General features: G+C 40.3%; 1 protein-coding gene across 2 annotated transcripts in view; it reads right to left on the reverse strand.

Moving 5' to 3' along the window:
- Positions 1-234: 234 nt before the first annotated feature.
- Positions 235-17968, reverse strand: part of rtn4rl1b (reticulon 4 receptor-like 1b) — a 122215-nt gene continuing 104481 nt past the window's right edge. Inside the window, exons 2-4 of one of the 2 annotated variants that reach the window (XR_003841393.1) lie at positions 3803-4254; positions 1370-3193; positions 235-1117 (exon numbers count right to left, since the gene is read on the reverse strand). Coding sequence is in view for 1 of the 2 variants with exons in the window: in XM_029517092.1 (XP_029372952.1) it covers positions 2300-3193; positions 3803-4254 (1346 nt within the window). In the remaining variant the exon portion in view is untranslated. Of the gene's footprint in view, positions 3194-3802; positions 4255-17968 lie in introns of both variants that reach the window. The other variant, XM_029517092.1, reaches the window with a different exon arrangement.

Raw genomic sequence — 17968 nt, forward strand, 5'->3', positions numbered from 1 at the left:
ACAGCAGAGCAAAGATAGAGGAGGAAACAGGTTGTGAAAAAAACTAAATTTGCTGACAGAACCAATTTCTGCTTTGAATGAATTAAAAGAAAGCGAGGCAGGAGAAGAGGGGATTGAGAATGCGTTTTACTTTCTCCAAATAACCCTATAAATGCTTTAACGCAGCAACAAACTGACTCAGACTGCAATGGTAGACATAAGAAGATAGAGATTTTAATATCTTTATAAACATTTTTGTGCTGTTGTTCTCTGATGATAACTTACTGAACATTTGAGTAATGGCAAAGAAAGATGATGAGTATGCATACAGTAGAACAAGAGAGAATGAAGTGAGGAATTGTGCATTAACAAATAAAAGGTTTTTTAAAAATATAACATGAGAAATACGTAAATAAACAAACCACCAGAAAATAAAAAATTGAAAGACTCTTCCTGTCGAGAAGAGCAGAAAACCCTGTTATCATCATTGATGTCACTTATATTGATTTTGTCATAGTAATACAGTAAATGATTAATATCAGCACTGCAAGAAGTCCTATATTGTCTCCATTGTTACTGGTACAGTTCACATCATTGATACAAACACCATCTTATCGGTAGATTTAAGGGAGGCACAAAAGCTCCAAAGGTATAACAAGACGTTCCGTTAATGTCCATCCGTCAGTCTGCATTGTGCTGCATTCCCTTGTCTCTTGAGAAAGCGATTGTCTCGGTCTTGGATCCTCACATCCATGGACAATCGCATCAATTAATTAGGAGGCATAATTCTCTCTGCATGATCCCTGTTTTGCCATGCTCCATTCAAAACGTTTGAATGTTTTTTTGTCTTTTTTTTTTAATTGTTTTTTTTTTTTTTTAGTTTTTTTTTTTTTTTTTTTATCACAGGTCATTTAAGGTACATACACATTTTTTTTTCTGCCAGTCTTGTTCTTGTGTTCCTTTTGGGGGGGAAAAAAATGTGCTCCTCAAATTCTCAATGAGGAATGTAAGCCTTCACCGAGGAGCACTGAGTTCAGCACAACCTCACTGGGAAACTGAGAAAGCCCCATCTGACCCTTGACCTCTACAGCTCCTGTTGGCCCTGCAGCAGGGATCCAGCTCTAGGTCCACTTTGTGTCTGAGAAAAATCGAATGAACAACATCTGACACAAGATATAGACAGACTCTTCAATATTCACAGCTTGATCTTCCAGAGACGCACAGTTTTTCCACGTAAATGAAAATAACGCATGGCAGTCTTTGCCATCTTGAAACAATTAGCAGCTTAGTATTCAGTTGCACAGGAGGAGAGAAGGCAGGGGGTGAAGATGAAAGCAGAGTTCTGTGTAATGCCAAAAAAGAAATACCTCTAACAAGCCTGTGTTCTTACCAAAATCGCCCAGGTTAAATTCTGGTCCAAGTCATGCTGGAGGTCATCCTGTCTCACTCCTCTGCCTTTCCTCTTATTCTTCATTGTCAGCTTTTTTTTTTTAAATCTGAAATATGAGTAATAATGGGAAAATGGATTTACACACTATCTGGGGGGCGAGCAGTGATATGTTGAGTTGTCGTAATTAGTTTCAGAATCATACAGTCCATGGAATAACTGGCTGTTCTGTTTATGGCCTTAAATCTTATGTGGTTTAGATTTCTGTTCTGTGATAATGGCACGTTCTTATGCCTGACTCTGCCACTAACGATTTATTGCCATGCTTACCTTTGATTTTTTTGTACATGAGAAAAACTTTTTCGGACAGCAGCAGGGATGAGAGTGAGATAGCACTGACACTGAAGGCTTTACACATTCATCGACTCTCATTTTTGTCCTTTCTATTAAAAAGTACAAACGGGGGACTGAAAATTAAAGCTGGATGGAGCACTTGAACACCTCGCTCACCCCTCTGAGAGCTAACTTGCTGGCAAGTTTCTAATTCACATGCTTGGTTATCTCTCTCTTTTGCTCTGTTTACCAACTTTTGGTTATCCAAGCTGAAGTTGAATGGAAAACAGAAGTAAAAAAATATATCAGATGCCAGGACATATGAAGATTAAATCATACTGGCTTAAGTGGCAGTGCAAGCTTGGTCTGTATTAATCTTTTCATTCTCAGTCACTCCAGTTTTTGTCCTGTGCCTCTCCGTTGTGGATGTCTGATGCTTTGTTTGAGTCTGAATAGTAAAGCGCCCTACACAACATTTACGCACATAATCACACTCACACATACATAAATGACACACAGGCCTTGTAATGCAGGAGCAAGAGAGGGTCTGAGGGCTGTGTTCACTTTGTTGTGATTAGCATCTTTCAAACCCTCTCAGGGTCAGCGGAGAATGAAGTCAAGGTTTGTTGTTATCAAGGCTACAAAGAGGGCGTAGATGTGTGATAAGGATGGGGATAAGGTTGTGCTATTGTTGGCTTGCTGAACCCCGCTAGGGGGGCGAACAGTCGTCCGGGGAGTGCACTTGTGCTTCCTCCTTGTGACGGTGCCGTCTGGAGACGTGTGGTCATGTTTCCCTCCATCAGTGAGATCTGAGGAGGAGTCCTCCTTGTCTGCCATCACCTCCTTTGAGTGGTGAACCTCATTGTCACCTTTCCCTTTGCTCACCCTGTTACGAGTCTTTGTGCAGTTCCGATAACGGCCAGGCCTTGAGGGGTGGACTATATGGGTCTGCCCTCCTGACACCACAGCCACATTGCGATTTATAGATGGATTCACTGTGCCAGATAAGTTGTTAGTCTGGGCTCTGGACTCAGAGTTGGGAACAGTAGGCGAACAGTTGGGGAAGTCCTCCTTGCGCAGCTCTTTGAGGTCTTTCCCAACCATATTAGATGGTGCCTGGCAACCCACTGAAGATGTTGAACCTCTAAAACGCTTCAACCATTCCCATAGTGATAGGGCTTTGCAGTCACATGACCAGGGGTTGTCATTGAGGCGCAGGTATTCAAGGGCGGGCAGCATGTCCAGGCACTGTCCAGACAGCTGTATCAGGGAGTTGTTGAACAGGTAGAGGGTGGTGAGACGTTTCAGGTCATGGAAAGCCAAGTGATCAACCCACTCGATCTGGTTTTGGTGCAGAAGCAGTCGGTCCAAGGCTCGAAGGCCTCTGAAGGTGTTCTGGTTAAGGCTCCACAAACGGTTTCCATGCAGAAACAAATGGCTCAGATTGTGGAGGTCCATAAATGTGTCATCCTGTAGGAACTTCAGATGATTATCCTGAAGAGGCACAAAAAGAGCATGCGGTCACAATTACATATTATCGAGTGTGTTCATTCCACTATTATTGCATTGTATTAGTATAATTGAATGCCATTCTCAGTCTGCCATTTTCACCACTGCTCTGAGCAACTATTGCAACATAGAGACAGATTAAATATTAAGTATGCTCATTTGTACCAACTCAAAATTCTCAGTAAGTGATCACAGTGTGCGTCTTGTGCTCCAGTGGTGAGGGTTGGTGTTTTGTTTGACCTATTGCATGCCCTGTTGCCCTCAGTAAACAGGAGTATTGTTGCTGCCTTTGCTCACATAAAACAGGGAGGACGAGTGAGCCGTCCTGAATGGATAATCGTGAATGCTATCTGAGATTTTGGAAAGATGGATGGAAGGTTATTTTTCCATTTGAAATGCAGCAACCTGACAGCAACATTAGCTTGTCATTCATATGAGGCAGCAGCAATACTACACATACACACGACTGCATTTATTTTCTAGCGTAGTCTCAGATTAGATGACATGAGCTGTGTTCCATTGACTTTGGTTATATTTCACGAGCCCTAGAAAGGTCTTAAAATGAACCACAGGCAAAGTATGATGGTAGTGTACCTGCAAGTAGAGATACTGCAGGCTTCTGAGGCCTTGGAAGATGTTATTAGGGAGTGAACTGAGCCCACATCGGTACAGGTGTAGCGCACTGAGTCGACTGAGCCCACGAAAAGTATCCTCAGCCAAGGAACGCAGGTGTCGGTTGTCTCCAAGATCCAGCTCCTCCAGGAGTGCGAAGCCGTGGAAGGTGGAGGGTTCAATGTACGTAATGTTGTTGGAGTAGATCCAGAGAGTGACTGTGTTTGAGCTGAAGTGGCCCCGGAGTAAGCGATGGATCTTATTGTTCTGTAAGAAGATGCGCTCACTGTCAGGAGGAATGCCTTCAGGGACCGACAGGAAGTTGTGGGCTTGGCAGGACACAGTGCTCGGTGCAGTGTAGCAGATACAGTGACGAGGGCAGGACCAGGAAAACTCAAGTCCACAGAGAACGAGCAGGAACTCAAGCCCACAGCCTGCAGTGAGCACAGATGTAAAACACACACACACACAGATGCACAGAGAGAGAAAGGGGGAAAAAAAAGGGCAATTAATTAAATGCGGCGTGCATTATAACTTGAAATTTAAAATGTGTGGTTTCTAATTTGAGAAGAGAGAGATGCATTATGCTAAAGTCAGCATCATGTTAATCTATTGCTTTCTCATAGTTTTCTCACACAAATTGAGCTCAAATGCACCGTTGAGATTGTATATTTTTTGGGGGTCTTAAATTTAGATAATGTCTTTTGTGTTCATCTTCAGCAGTTTTACAATTTTACATTTTCCTGCCATTTAATTTAACAGGATTGGGATTTATTGCTAGTTTTATTGTATATATTGTTTATCTTAAACTCCACGTGGTGATTGGCCTGTCTACCTGCAGCCACTCTATTTAAGATGAATTTCATGTTATGCTGTTCATGAGTTGAATGTGGCTGAATATACTGAAATTATGGTTTGCAGGTCAGGAAACATGAGCATCAAGCAGAACCATAACAATTTGAATTATAATTCAGAAATTGAATTCTTTATCTATTTCTTTGCCAGCCATTTGTTTATGGAACACTTGTTAATCAACATAATCTATTGTCTTTCTTATCAGTTTAATTCATGGCACAGAGCACATGCACATATGGATCCTCTTGGTCGCAGATTACGGCCCAAATCTACTGAGTTCATTTCAGCCCACAATGAGGAGTCTATTGAAGAAGGCAAACAATGACACCTGCTCCACTGAGTCGCACAATTTCTCAGTGAGGCTGATTGGATTCCCAGTACAGCAATCGTCTGATTCAACACATGTGCAGCTATTTCAGAAAATGACCCATTCCAATATTCTTCCACCTGAGGGAGATGTGCAATTAAAAGCCCACTCCCATTCTCGAGTCTATTGGTAGTACGCTGCAGTGAGCAGGGGATGTCGTCAGTCCGTTTGTGTTGTTAAATGGTGCGTGGAATGCTCATTTAAAGTTGTAGTAAGCTGCTCGGAGGTGCTTTTTTTGATCAGTAACATGATTCCCCAGATCTTTGAGACGAGAGATGTGACTTATTTGCAATCTCATCTGAAATGAGCTCAACCCTTCCACCCCGCCTCCATCATGAAAGTTCCATCTGACAACCCCTGGCTGTCTTCTGCTCAATTTATTATTCACAGCATAGCGGAGGCCCAATTCACTGCCTCTAATCGATAGGCCTCTGTAGCCTTTTAACTCGCCCGGTAATCCTGGGTCTTTTATGCTGGAAATTCAGGAGCTGCAGAATTACTCTCCACCAGGAGACAGGTGTATTTATCAGAATGTATTTTCTTGCCAAACTGTGGCTAAGCTGTGACATTCAGTGTCTGACTCCGCTGACCTTTAACAGTAATTTTGTGTCTGGTGACAGAGCTGCAGCACGGTGCAACCTGAACAGGAATGTGCTCGTACACGGATATAATCCTATTTGTTAAGCCCTGCCACTGGGCAACAATGGAAATGCATGGCTCCTCCTAAACCAGAACTGTGCCCACTAAATGAGGTGATTCTTCACAGTTGAACACTGTCAAAAGGTTGAACTTGAGTGTGTGTATACGTGCAGGTGAAATATCATGAGAGCACAACAATAGACCTGGGCTTTATTCAGGCTTTTCAATATTAATGTCATGACCTGCATCCAATCATGGACCTGTTACTATGTTGCTGGCTAAATCCAGATTTGTCACACCATCAAAGCCGACTAGGAAAGCATTTTGTCTTTGTTCTCACTCTGCCTTGCACTTTCCCCTGCTTGCCATTTCCATGAAGATGTATCAAGTGTGGCACCTACTGACTGAGTAAATGCTGAGAACATTTTTCAATACCTGTGGGAAATAAAGGTTTGTTTCATTTATCAGATAAATAAGCAAGAGAGGACAGTCATTTTCCAGCTGTTCTTTGATATTTGCATGAAGCAGCAGCCGCCAGGTACTCGAAATGTAGCTTTATAGTCATTTAATTAGGTTTTGTCTCACATTTTATTTATTTTTATTTGTTAAGTATTGACCCACTCAGGAGGTTTTTCATATACATATGCACAAGGATTGTGCAAAATAAAAAAGAAATGTAATCTGTCTTTTGTGTTTATATTTGTGCTGGATTGAAATGAAACCTGTTTCAATCCCCCTTGTTAGTCTGTCACTCTCACTCCGGTCATTATATTTTTCTATAACTTCATTTCCATTTACTCTTTGCTTCATGCACGTCTTCCATGGAATTATGTACCAGATCTCTGACAGGGAAATTATCCGATAATTGACACGAGGAGAGCGAGGGAATCATAATGTAGATGCTGCTCAGATAGTGAGGTGGTTTGAGTCAGTGATGTGCTAATTGTTTTGGACACAAAAGAATGCACCACCTGTCCTTCGCTCTTTTCACTGCCATATATCTATCCTTTTGAAAAGGAAGAATAAGCAGATATAGGCTATGCTGTCTTTGTCTTTTTGTTGCCTAATAAAAGGAATAAAATCTTTTGGCTTAAATGGGTTGTTCTGCATGTGGAGGCTTTAGAAGACCTGGACCTATGATGTAGACTCCCTCTAGAAGCTGCCAGTATCTCATACAATCTCTCCTGCATGCAGATTGCACAGCAAAGGAGAAGCTTACACCATTTCCCTTGTTTTCTGCAACAGTGAGGGCATGTGTGTTTTGCTACACAGCTGGCAATAACATGCACTTCCACCAGAGACTGTAACACCTGCCAACTGCCCACTTTAGCACACATGTACTCTCGCTGCCAACGGCTTCTTAAAATACTGCTGTTAATATAAATATGTACACGTATTGACACAACATTATCTCGCAAATGTCTATATGTGTACAAGCCATGTCTATAAATTCTCAAGCACAAACTCAGGTTTGGAGCTCAATGGGGCATATCATGTCGGTGTGACAAGCATAAAAGGCTGAATGACACTTGTATACAGAGTCTTGAATAGGGAGACTGGTTTTTAGTGCAGGGGAAAAAATAACTATTGTGTGGGAATGCTGTCCTTAAATGAAAATGTAAGAAATTAATGTGTGTTATAACGACATTGTGTGCTGACACAATGAGCCATTCAGCTCAAATTTTATTATATAAATAGCCTTGGATACAGTGGGGCATATATGTGCCAATAGTGCCTGGAATTTGGCAGAATAAAGAAGAGGCTCTGTAAGACAGATAAAGTCTTTTTGGAAAGGAGAAGCCGCCGCTATTTCTTTTTGGAGTCTTGTATATTGACACTCTCGTGACAAATGTCTCGCCTCCAATTCTCTCCCCATGCAACTTTCCACCCCCTGCCCCTATACACACACACACACACACACACACTTTTCCGATACCTGCTGGTTACTGATGACGGATGCTATTGATAGCTCTTCACAGGGAGAGTCTCGTTTGACACTGTGTCCCCAATTTCACCAAATTCCCCTTTACCTTTGGTGCTGTTTAAAAGTAATGGATAAATAAATGAAGAAAACAGAATTCTGCAGGTCTCCTGGCAGACAATGAGAAGTGACTGAGTCGAATATCAATGAAACATAGTTCACACTAGATTTGCCCTCATGAATAACCCATCTCCGCTAATAGGAGGGAAATTCTACGTCTGTAGAGCTGCGGCTGTGCCCATTAGATTGGACAATCTCAATTTCCTGTGTCTCTCCAAAGACTCAGATAAGCACCCTGCTGCTTTCGCTCACATTATTGGTTGGTCTGTAATAATGTCTTGACCCATCACTTGGATGGTGTTTACAGTCATGGAAATGCTCACAGTGGTCGGTTAATAATGGTAAACGGGTGAAATTAGTATTGGCTTTACGGGCACCATGAGAAGTTACCTAAAGCTTTAGGTGTTAAATTGTTTTCCACGGCCTTTTGCACATACAGTATGTAAAAATTCTGCCTTCAATACACCCTGCTAGCATCAGTCTGACAACAAACTCAAGAGAAGCCATGAACAGTCAAAAAAAGGGGAAAAAGAAAGACTACATTCAGAGAAATTTCGTTATTTCTCTGTTGATCCTTATTATAGGAAGTTGTTTAATCTCAAGTCTCTTCATAGGCTTTAGGAATCAGAAAGCATAAATAATACTGAGATCAACAGTAAGGGTTAACATCTGTAAATAAGAATTATTAGTGCATACAATCACTTTCTAGTCAAATTAGTTTAAATAGGCTTTGATTTCACAGCAAACTGAACAATGATCTGAAACAGAACATCAGCTCCTGACATTTCTGTCATGGGTCAATGACTGTATATTTATTTAATTAGTGAGGTTACAAAAGCTCCAATGCAAGTATTTATTCACACTAGATAAACAAACAGCAAAAATTGTGCAATACTAATACTTAAGCTGTGTCTTTAAAGATTGGGGAATGTCTATGTTGACTTGTTTTCTGACTGAATGGCAAACTCCCAGATGGATGGTCCTGCCAACAGCTGTGACCAGCGACTTTTCTGCTTAGAAATATTTTATTTTTCACACCCGGCCGCAGACTGTAGTAGATTTTGTCTCAGTTGCTGTTTCCTGGCCCCACTGCAGACCTCATAAGGTTGTTTGACTATTCTTCAAATCAATGAAAGGAAAATGGGAGAGAACAATTAATGCTGAGATCTCAGTGAAATGCAGCAGAATAGAAATATTTGTGTCCGTGTCTCGGAGCAGCATTCATAACAGGTCTCATCTCTTATCTTGTGGCGCACACAACAAATAAATTGGGTCGCACAGAGCTCACAGTGTAATTATTATATAGCGAATTTACAAAATATGAGGGGTATCTTCCTGATGGCATAAAACCTTTTTTTTTGTTTGTTTCTGGGAAATCCTCTTTAGAATTGCAACCACATTTTCTCAGTTTCTTTATTTCCAGCTTCTCTTGTCCTCTTCTCCTGTTATTGATACATATCAGGTAAGAGAGATCAGTCATTGTTCCGCTTAAAACGAATTTTAAAAACTGCATTCATGATTTTGTAAAAATGCTTGGATCATGATGCAGCGGCTGCTCCTCAGATGTTCGTACCACTGATTTACATTTGTACGCGTCTTGCTCCATTTTTGATTCCTTTGATTCATGCCGTGTGTTGGCACAAACTGTAAATTGTCAACACCCTTCAAGATTGTCATCACTTCCTGCACATTAATTATGATTTGATCATTCTTCTTTTGGTTTGGCTGTACTTCAAGGCGCTATACTGCTTCATGTTTGTCATTGTATCCCTGCTGAGACATGAGGAATGGTTGCAGTGAAAGAAGACGAGAGGAGCCCAGTCACATTAGCAGGTTGGCACACACAGTGCCAAGTTATGCCAGGGTTAAATCGACCAGTGTGTCCCCCACAGTATTGATATTGATGTCTGCTTAGTGCCATTTTATGGTTGTTTCATATTGTGAGAAGCTGTAATGAAGTGGACTTGTCGATAAAGCTCTCTGGATTTGAAATGGGAAAAGTAGGAGAAGAAAGTTAAGTAGATGGATGTTGATGAACTCAAGACTTGGACAGAATTATAATACTGTAAAGGAAACTTTCACAGAGGTCTCTCTCACCTGTAGGCACAGGGCAGCCGATTGAAAGAGCAGAGTCGAGGATCTCATTGATTATGCTGTGTCTCAATACACAAATGTATATAAAAGCAAGGAAGAAAACCAGACGGAGGCCAGCGGGATATGAGTGACAGCAGTGTTCCTCAGGTTGAGGAATCAGAGGTCAGGTAAAAATAACTCCTTCAAACACGTTGCACCATATGGCACATGTACGGAATAAAGATGAAGACTGGTGTGCAGATGAATAAACATAATTTAGTTTTAAGATGGACTGTGAAGATGCTGAGAAGCCTGGCAAAGAGGCAGTTACCTGGTGGCTGAGATATCCAGTTGTTCAATACTTAAACTTTAATTAACAGACTTAATGGATGTCGAGGAGGTGTTAATTCCACTTCCGTACATTTGAAAGCACATCTGTACCTGCTAGTGTTTTTATTCTTCACATCATCGCAGGATTAGATAGATGCCATATGGAGGTGCATGCACATACACGGATCCAAATGCGTGCACACAAACATGAGTACACGCACAACCACACACTATCCATGCTGGAATTCACACGCACTCTGAAAATCACCTCTGTTGGGAGCAATACTCTCAGCCACCAACAACATTAATTCATCATGACAGCACAAAGCCAAATGACTCAAATATATCGCACTCCCTGCGGCAGTACTGCACAGCACTGGCCAAACTAAACTAATGTTTCTGCCAAACATATATAAATCATCTAAAGTGTATCCTTATGTAGTTTGTATACTGTAGTTCCATTAAAGTGATCGAGAGCATTTATAATACAATTCCCGTTGGTGGAGTAGCTAATAATTATCTTTCATGGTAGATGGTCTGCAGCCCTCAGTGGTGTTTGATATAAGACCCTTAACTAAATGTTAACAGTATGCACGCTTGGTGTTGGCATTGCTCACAAACAAGTGTCAGTGAAATGCACAGTTTATCTGACTTCTCATCTCAAAGTTAAGCTTGTGTGTGAATGAACAAGCTAGATTTCTAACAGGCCTTCATTCATTTCTTACTCCTAGATATTCCTGACTTGAAGAATTATTATTATCAATAGTAGTAATTTTTAAATTCACTTTAATTCTAATTTGGTCTTTGGTTATAGCAATTTAATTAACAATTTTGTTCAGAAGATCTTTGTATCACTTGTACTGCCATGACAAGAGTAGGAAATTTATAATAAAGCACTGTAATTAAAGGTGGAAAATAGAATAGGACATACAATTTTGAGTTGTCCCTTATTGGTACCCTTTAAAAATACATTGTTAGTGTAATTTCCACTCAGAAATTTTGATGATTAAAATGTTTTTGGAAGTCTGAAACCTGCCTGGTCTGCTGAAGTAACTTCAGACTTTTTTCTTTGGTTAATTGATACAGATAAAAGAATAACACTTGATAAACTGTAAATGAACTTGCGTGTTATACAGTATCGAGACCAAGTCCATGGAAGGTGATACTCACACTTGTCTCAGAAGTATTCTGTTATTCTGTTAGCCTGTCAGCCTGTTGGGCTCGCCCAGTTGCTGCAGCTTGTTCAATCATCCGCGGGTGTGTCAGTGATAGAGTGCAGCATGGTCAATCATTGTGTGTCTCTGTCAGAGTCACAGTTGAGATGTGGTGATGCTGTGTGACAGCAAGCAGACGGAGGGAGAGAAAAGCAGGGAATGACAAACGTCTTGTTCACAAATGAGTTTATATGGATAGAAAATATTCACTGTACTGCCTGTGCCTGTGTCACTCCATAAATAACTAAAGAGGGGAAGATGAATTTGTTTTGCACCCAGAGACAAACACATCTTTAGTGCTGGTACTGTAGTTACCCCATGAACCACATGACCTGGCTACCAGGCTTGTGTCAGGGAGCAGCTGGCTCATGATGAATCTGAGTATGGCAGTGAATCATTCCCAGCCTCGGGCTGCTACTCTTTAACTGACCCTATGCTTTGATGTTTCTGTTGCGGAGGCTAAACAAAATAGTGAAATTTCCCCATGGAGTTAATAATAAATTAACACAGTGTTTAGAAAGGCAGGGCAGAATTGCCAGCGCTGAGCTGCAGCGGAAAGGGAAAAAACAAAAAAAACAAAACACATTTATTCCTCCTTTGGTCTTTTGATTGATGCAGCAGCAAACAAATATGATAATCCATTATATCTATGGTTCCAATCAGTCTTGCAGCATGCAGATGTAGTCTGCAATTTGTCTCAATCTGCTCTGCATTTTATTTCTGCTGTCCCTCATTTCGGATACCTGTCAGCACAAACACTATAATCCTCATGAGTGTAGCCAGAGAGCAGTTTACAGCACAGTTTAAGTGTCCATGTACTAACATGAATAATTTCACATTATTTATTTGGAAAATATTCAATTTATTTTAGCTGCTGAATTGTTATTGTGTTGCCACTTGGTTATCAATAGCAAATGCAGAGAGTAAATTGTGCTGCTGAGTGTTTTGTTTGCTCTGTGACATGATTTTCAACTTCTGTTCAAAAACCTCCTCCTCAAATCTTCCTCAAATCTTCCTTAATATATTAATATATATATAATTTTTTTTTTTTTTTTCCCCATTGCCATTCTTGTCTTTTTGCCCTCCCTCTGTCTGTTACATCCTTGTGAGTGGGACATTTTTGGAATCTCGTGAGGGTAGGTCAAGGTCTTTGACTTCACAAAGATGTTTTTGACCATAAGTAAAGAATTCCTATAACAATTACAGGAAAATAATCCTCTTAGCTTTTTTTGTTCTTCTCCATTTTAACCGCTACTTTACTGGCTGGCAGAGTCATACAGCAGCCAGGTAGGAGTTGTAGTTGATATTCCATGTTGTTGTGATTCAGCTTCTGCTTCTCCTATTTAAAATTGCATAGTGTTGACATGTGCTAGATATGACTTTCATTGACCTTGGAGACACACAAAACACTTTAAGGCTACAGTACACGCTGCTAAAAGCACTTTATGGATTAATGATTTAGAAGTTGCTAAGCTCTCTTTAGGAACCATCAGGTCAGTAGGGACCCGGACTTTGAATCGAACGGTCGAATGGTGACATTTTCCACTTGGCTGGTCTCCACCTCCTGGTACCCCGTACATATTTCCCGTAAAACAAACTGTAAGGTACCTTCCTGCTGTGGCACCTGCCTTCCTGCATACAAACCCCACGCGCCCTAGATTCAACAGATCAATTATTCATAGCAGGTGCGAGGTTGATGCTCCATGTATGTGGAAGTGCGCATGCACATGCATACAGAGGGTTTCAACAGTCCTAACTAATGGCTTCAGAGAAGCAAGGAGCAATGTGAAATCAAGCAGAAAAGTGTGTGTGGGACCAATAATGGATTGTGGCTCATTAATTTGCAAGGCAGAATGAACCAGAGCCCAAAAGCCCTCTATGAGAACTGAGTGACAACTTCTTGGTGCACAGAAGTTTGAAAAGTATCCGCAATGTGAGAAAGCACATTTGAATGCACATGCATGTCCCTTCTGAAACTCATGACATCAACAAGGTGCTTCAGGTCAAGTATTTTTCACCAAAAAGATGCAAGTATATGTAACAGAGAACAGTACTTAAAATCTATAGCAACTATAATGGATGTGATCAGTGAGCTAACACACCCAAACATCAGCATCATGAAGTTCACACCACGGGTTCGTGTCGGTCCACACACTCACTCTGATCCTAACACGCTGTCAACACAGTAATGCATTCTTTGCTCATTTGGGTCTTTGGCTGGGCTTTTGAGCACTGAAAAGTTGTTTATCTCTGCTGTAGAGAAACCGTGACACAGGAACAAAGCAGTGGACACTGATCAGTGCTTCGATTATGCTGCAGAAATGGTTTACTATGTTTCTTGATGTTTTTACATGTTTTGTTTAGAATCCATGGCTGTTGCATATCAGCACAAACACCAATGCTGCTGTCTGTGAAGAATCAAATGTGCAGACTTCTTAGTCAGATGATTGGCTGGACAGAGACTAAAATTCACACTAATTACAGAATGCACGCTGAAAATGTTCAGAAAGTACCTGGACTTCTGACATAACAATGCTCTCATATTTCTGGACAAAGTTTGCATTTAAAAATGGCTCACTGGTGTACCCTAGTCAGATTGTAGACATAATTAAAGTTTCCTCAGCGGGGTGGGGCAGTGGGCAAAGAAAACACAACAGAATACAAAAGAGCAGAAGAAAAGGAGTAGAAGAGATGAAGAGAAATAGAAGACCTTGATCTTAAGAGAGTAATCCCTTTTCATTAAGTGTAGTTTTTCAGACCCTGAGAGCTTCACCATTGATCCTGCTGTAATGTTAATTCATTAATGTATTGGGTCTGCAGGGTCTGCAGGGCTTATTACCTTGAAAGCCTTCGAGAACTCTCTCCCAACAAACATGCTCAGCATTTACTGTAACCTTCTCTCAACCCGAAGGTTAAAGAAGAAATGGATGACCACATGTTCAAGTCTCATCAGATCAATTTTAGATCTGTTTTTCTCCCAATTGAATTTCATTTGGGTTTTTGTACTTTTTTAGCCCCACTGTTTTGTCTTCATTTGGTCCATCTTCAGTTTCAAACTGGCTAGCTCCTGCTGAGGATGATAAATTATCATCATTTCATTCACTCAATTCCTTCCAGTGTATTAAAGTTGCCCTTGAGTCACTGTTTTCTCCATCCAGCAAATGTACACATACCTGGGCCTATTTGTTGAGTCTACACATCTGAGAAAGTTCCCAGCCCTCCTTGTGAAATGTTTTCCAAGTCTAACCAGCAGTAGACCATAGATGTTATATTCCTAGATGTAATTAATGTCTCACTCACTCGTTCAAACTGCTGTTCCGTTTTATGACCTGTCTCTGCCATTATTTACTCCTCATTCTTCCTCCCCCTCAGCGTTTAATTGATTCTGTTGTTGTTTCCCCAAACTACAAAGCAGGAGGCTGTGCTGGATAAAACAGTCACTGTCTGATTGTGATTAAAGAAACCCTGGTCTGGCCGTTGGAGATACTATAGCGGCTTATGGGATTTAGTGAGTCACTGAAAAAGCACACCACGCAACCAAAGATTCACTTCAAAGTGTTTCGTCACCAAAACCCTAAAAACACATTGCCCAATAATGAATTTCATACTTCCATTGCTTTGGCCAAATGTTTCTGTGTTCCCCGTGATTGTTGCAGTGAAAATCATGGCAAATCGTTTGATCTAATAAGACATGCTAGTGGTTTTATCATGTCATGACGTCTTTGGCTTTTGCTGTCTAGAGCTGCTATTTTCTATTTTGCTTTCCCCTTGTCCATTGTAAACCTGAACTCTCTGGAGACAAACCATACAAGTTACTCAGCTTTGTGAGTGCTTTCTCCTCCTATTCAGCTACTTGTCTGCATGCAACAACCACTCACTAGTGAGTTCTTTCAATCCCCTCTTTCCTTATAAAGCTAAGTGCCGAGCTGCAGACAGCTCCACAGATAAGTGGTTTATTTTTTTTCCCTCCACAGTGATGGCCTCAGACTAATTTTCATTGTGTGTAATGACTTGGTAGTCTCTTTAAATTTTTGATGTATGACCAAAGAGACAGCCTCCCATTGAAACACTGCAGTGATTCATAAGAAACAACGATATTCTGACAAGCAGCTCCAAAAGAAGGTGTCAGGCTCCAACTCAGTTCATATGGCCAAGTGATGGAACATGATTCCCTCTTACCAAATTTATCATTTATATTTTGATATATTATGCTACAATCTAAGGTCACTGACCTGAAAAACCAGCCAGCCTGAACTTCTCAGGCCATATGGAGGAGAGAGGAACCACATTTAGAGTTGTGTTTTATTTATTTATTTATTTTTTTGGTGTATGTGTTAATGATGGAGTTTGACTCAGATACTCCATTTGTGAGAGCTTAGGCGTTTACCCCAAAGTCCCATCAGCCAGCTGGGCCTGAGTCCCATGTCCTTCAGCACAGCTCTTGCACAATCTGGACCAACCACATTACCGCCAGAGGAGAAGAAACGTTCATCAGCCACTGGACACAAACTAGAAAAACTCTGTTTTAGCAATGAATGGATAATACCAGTTGGCAGCATATGAAAAGCAACAAGAAACTCAGAAAGGCAGACACAGAACGACCACAGTCTGGTCACCATTGAGATTAACGGACACAGACAAACCTGGTATCCTGAGAAAACACTCCACTCAGCAGAAACACTGCAGTCTGGGTAAACTGTGTGAACTGAGGTCTTTACCAATATAAAATTTAACTGCAACTAAAACTGAAATGAATAATTGCTTATGGTAAAAGAAACTCATGGTAGCCAACAAGTTACCAAATATCACAGACCATGTCACAGCCTTAGACTAATGTGCGTATAAAGATGAAAAATGTGGGTGATGTAATGGACAAATGCTTCATTGTGTTCTCTTATCACATTCAGAATCATAATGCTTGCTGAAGAGTTCTTTTTTTTTTTTTTTTTTTTTCATTTTAGATGGAAGAGTAAAGAAACAAAATTCAGACACAAAATGAAAGACAAAAAAGAAGGCCAAAGGTAGAAAACAGAATAAGTTGAAGATTACGCTTTCTGTTTCTGTGAGCAATGCAGGACTCCTTCGCACCAGACTGACCAAGCCTCATAAAGCATCCCTGCCTTGCATATCTCCCCATTGGGGTTATAATCTTCACACCTCTCTGCCCTTATTCCACCACAAATATTACCTCCTCACCATGTCCCCTTCTCTCTCGCCCACCTAACTCTACTCTATCTTCAGGCAGCGTTGCTGGTCGGGCTGTTGCAGAGGTTAAACTGGTCTCAGATAAGCATGAGGATTCTTTCCACTGCACTCATGCTGTTGGCAAAATATCAAACTTGTCTTTTAAGGAGATACAATGTTCTATGCAGCAAGCAAACAATACAAACATTTATTGATCAAAAAATAAAATCATCATAAACATGGTGAAAGATGTTTAAAAATTTAGCAAGTTTGTTATTGCAAATCAAATGAAAGTGAAATTAAGCTATTTTAACAGGTATTGTGTATGACTTGCTCATCTGTGGCACCGACCTGTACTTTTCTCTTCATTCACTCCTCTTCTTCTTGTGTTGTGCTGGATGACATGTTCCCTTATCACAAAAACAGTAGTTTATTTAACTCAGCCCCACAAACTCCTGTTCTCTTTGTGCCAAACACACGTTTTTAAAGGTTTGAATTTTCAATCACCAATGAGCTGAGCGTTCAAAACCACAGTCTGAGTAAGGAAAAATTGAAAATGTTGAGATTAATTAATATTTGTAAAATGTATTGATTAATAAATAAATATAAATAAGGAGTAACTTATGCCATATCCTTAATCTGTGGCTATTCCTACAACAAAACATTCTGTTGCTACAAAACAAACAAAAAAAGTATAAAGCATAAACGTACATATATAAACGGAAATGAATAAAAATTTGTTTTGTTTTCATCTTTAAAAGTCAAAAATAATAAACAGCTCAAACTTAACAAATAAATATACATTTTTGACATTCCAGTAATAATAATAAAATTTTACTCATTTTAATGTTGTACAGCACTTTGTCTCAGCTGTGCTTGCTTTTAAAGTGCTCTCTAAATTAAGTTGAGTTAATAATAATAATAATAATAATAATAATAATAATAATAAATGAGTGTCCATTATAGCCACCCATCTTTTCATTGACAGTCTCAAGCCTTCCAGTCTTTCAGTTTCTTGATCTGGTGACAATCAATTTTTTGTGTAGCAGCAACCACAGGCTCCCAGAAACAGTTTGGATAGGCAGACTGTTGTCCCTCCCTGTAAAGGGTCCTCAAGTTCTCAATGTTTAGGCCAGATGATGAAGGGGGCCATGCCATTACACTCACACATAACTCGTCACATAACTTTTGATACTTTCCATCAGACTGTTTGTCAATGAGAAACCCAAAAGTTCTAGTTTTTTGTTTTTTTTTTTAAATCAAGTTCTTGTAGAAGCTGCTTAATCGGTGCATGGAGGGCAGCACAAGAAAAAAAGGAACTTTCTTCAGGTTTGCATCGGCGTCAAACAGTTTGTTGCAAGAGTCACATTGGGAGGGGGTGAAAAACATCTTAGAAAGGACAGTTTGCATTGAAAGAAGCAAACGATAGAACATCCACTGAATAT

This window comes from Echeneis naucrates, chromosome 13 (genome assembly GCF_900963305.1).
Source record: "Echeneis naucrates chromosome 13, fEcheNa1.1, whole genome shotgun sequence".
Lineage (NCBI taxonomy): Eukaryota > Metazoa > Chordata > Actinopteri > Carangiformes > Echeneidae > Echeneis > Echeneis naucrates.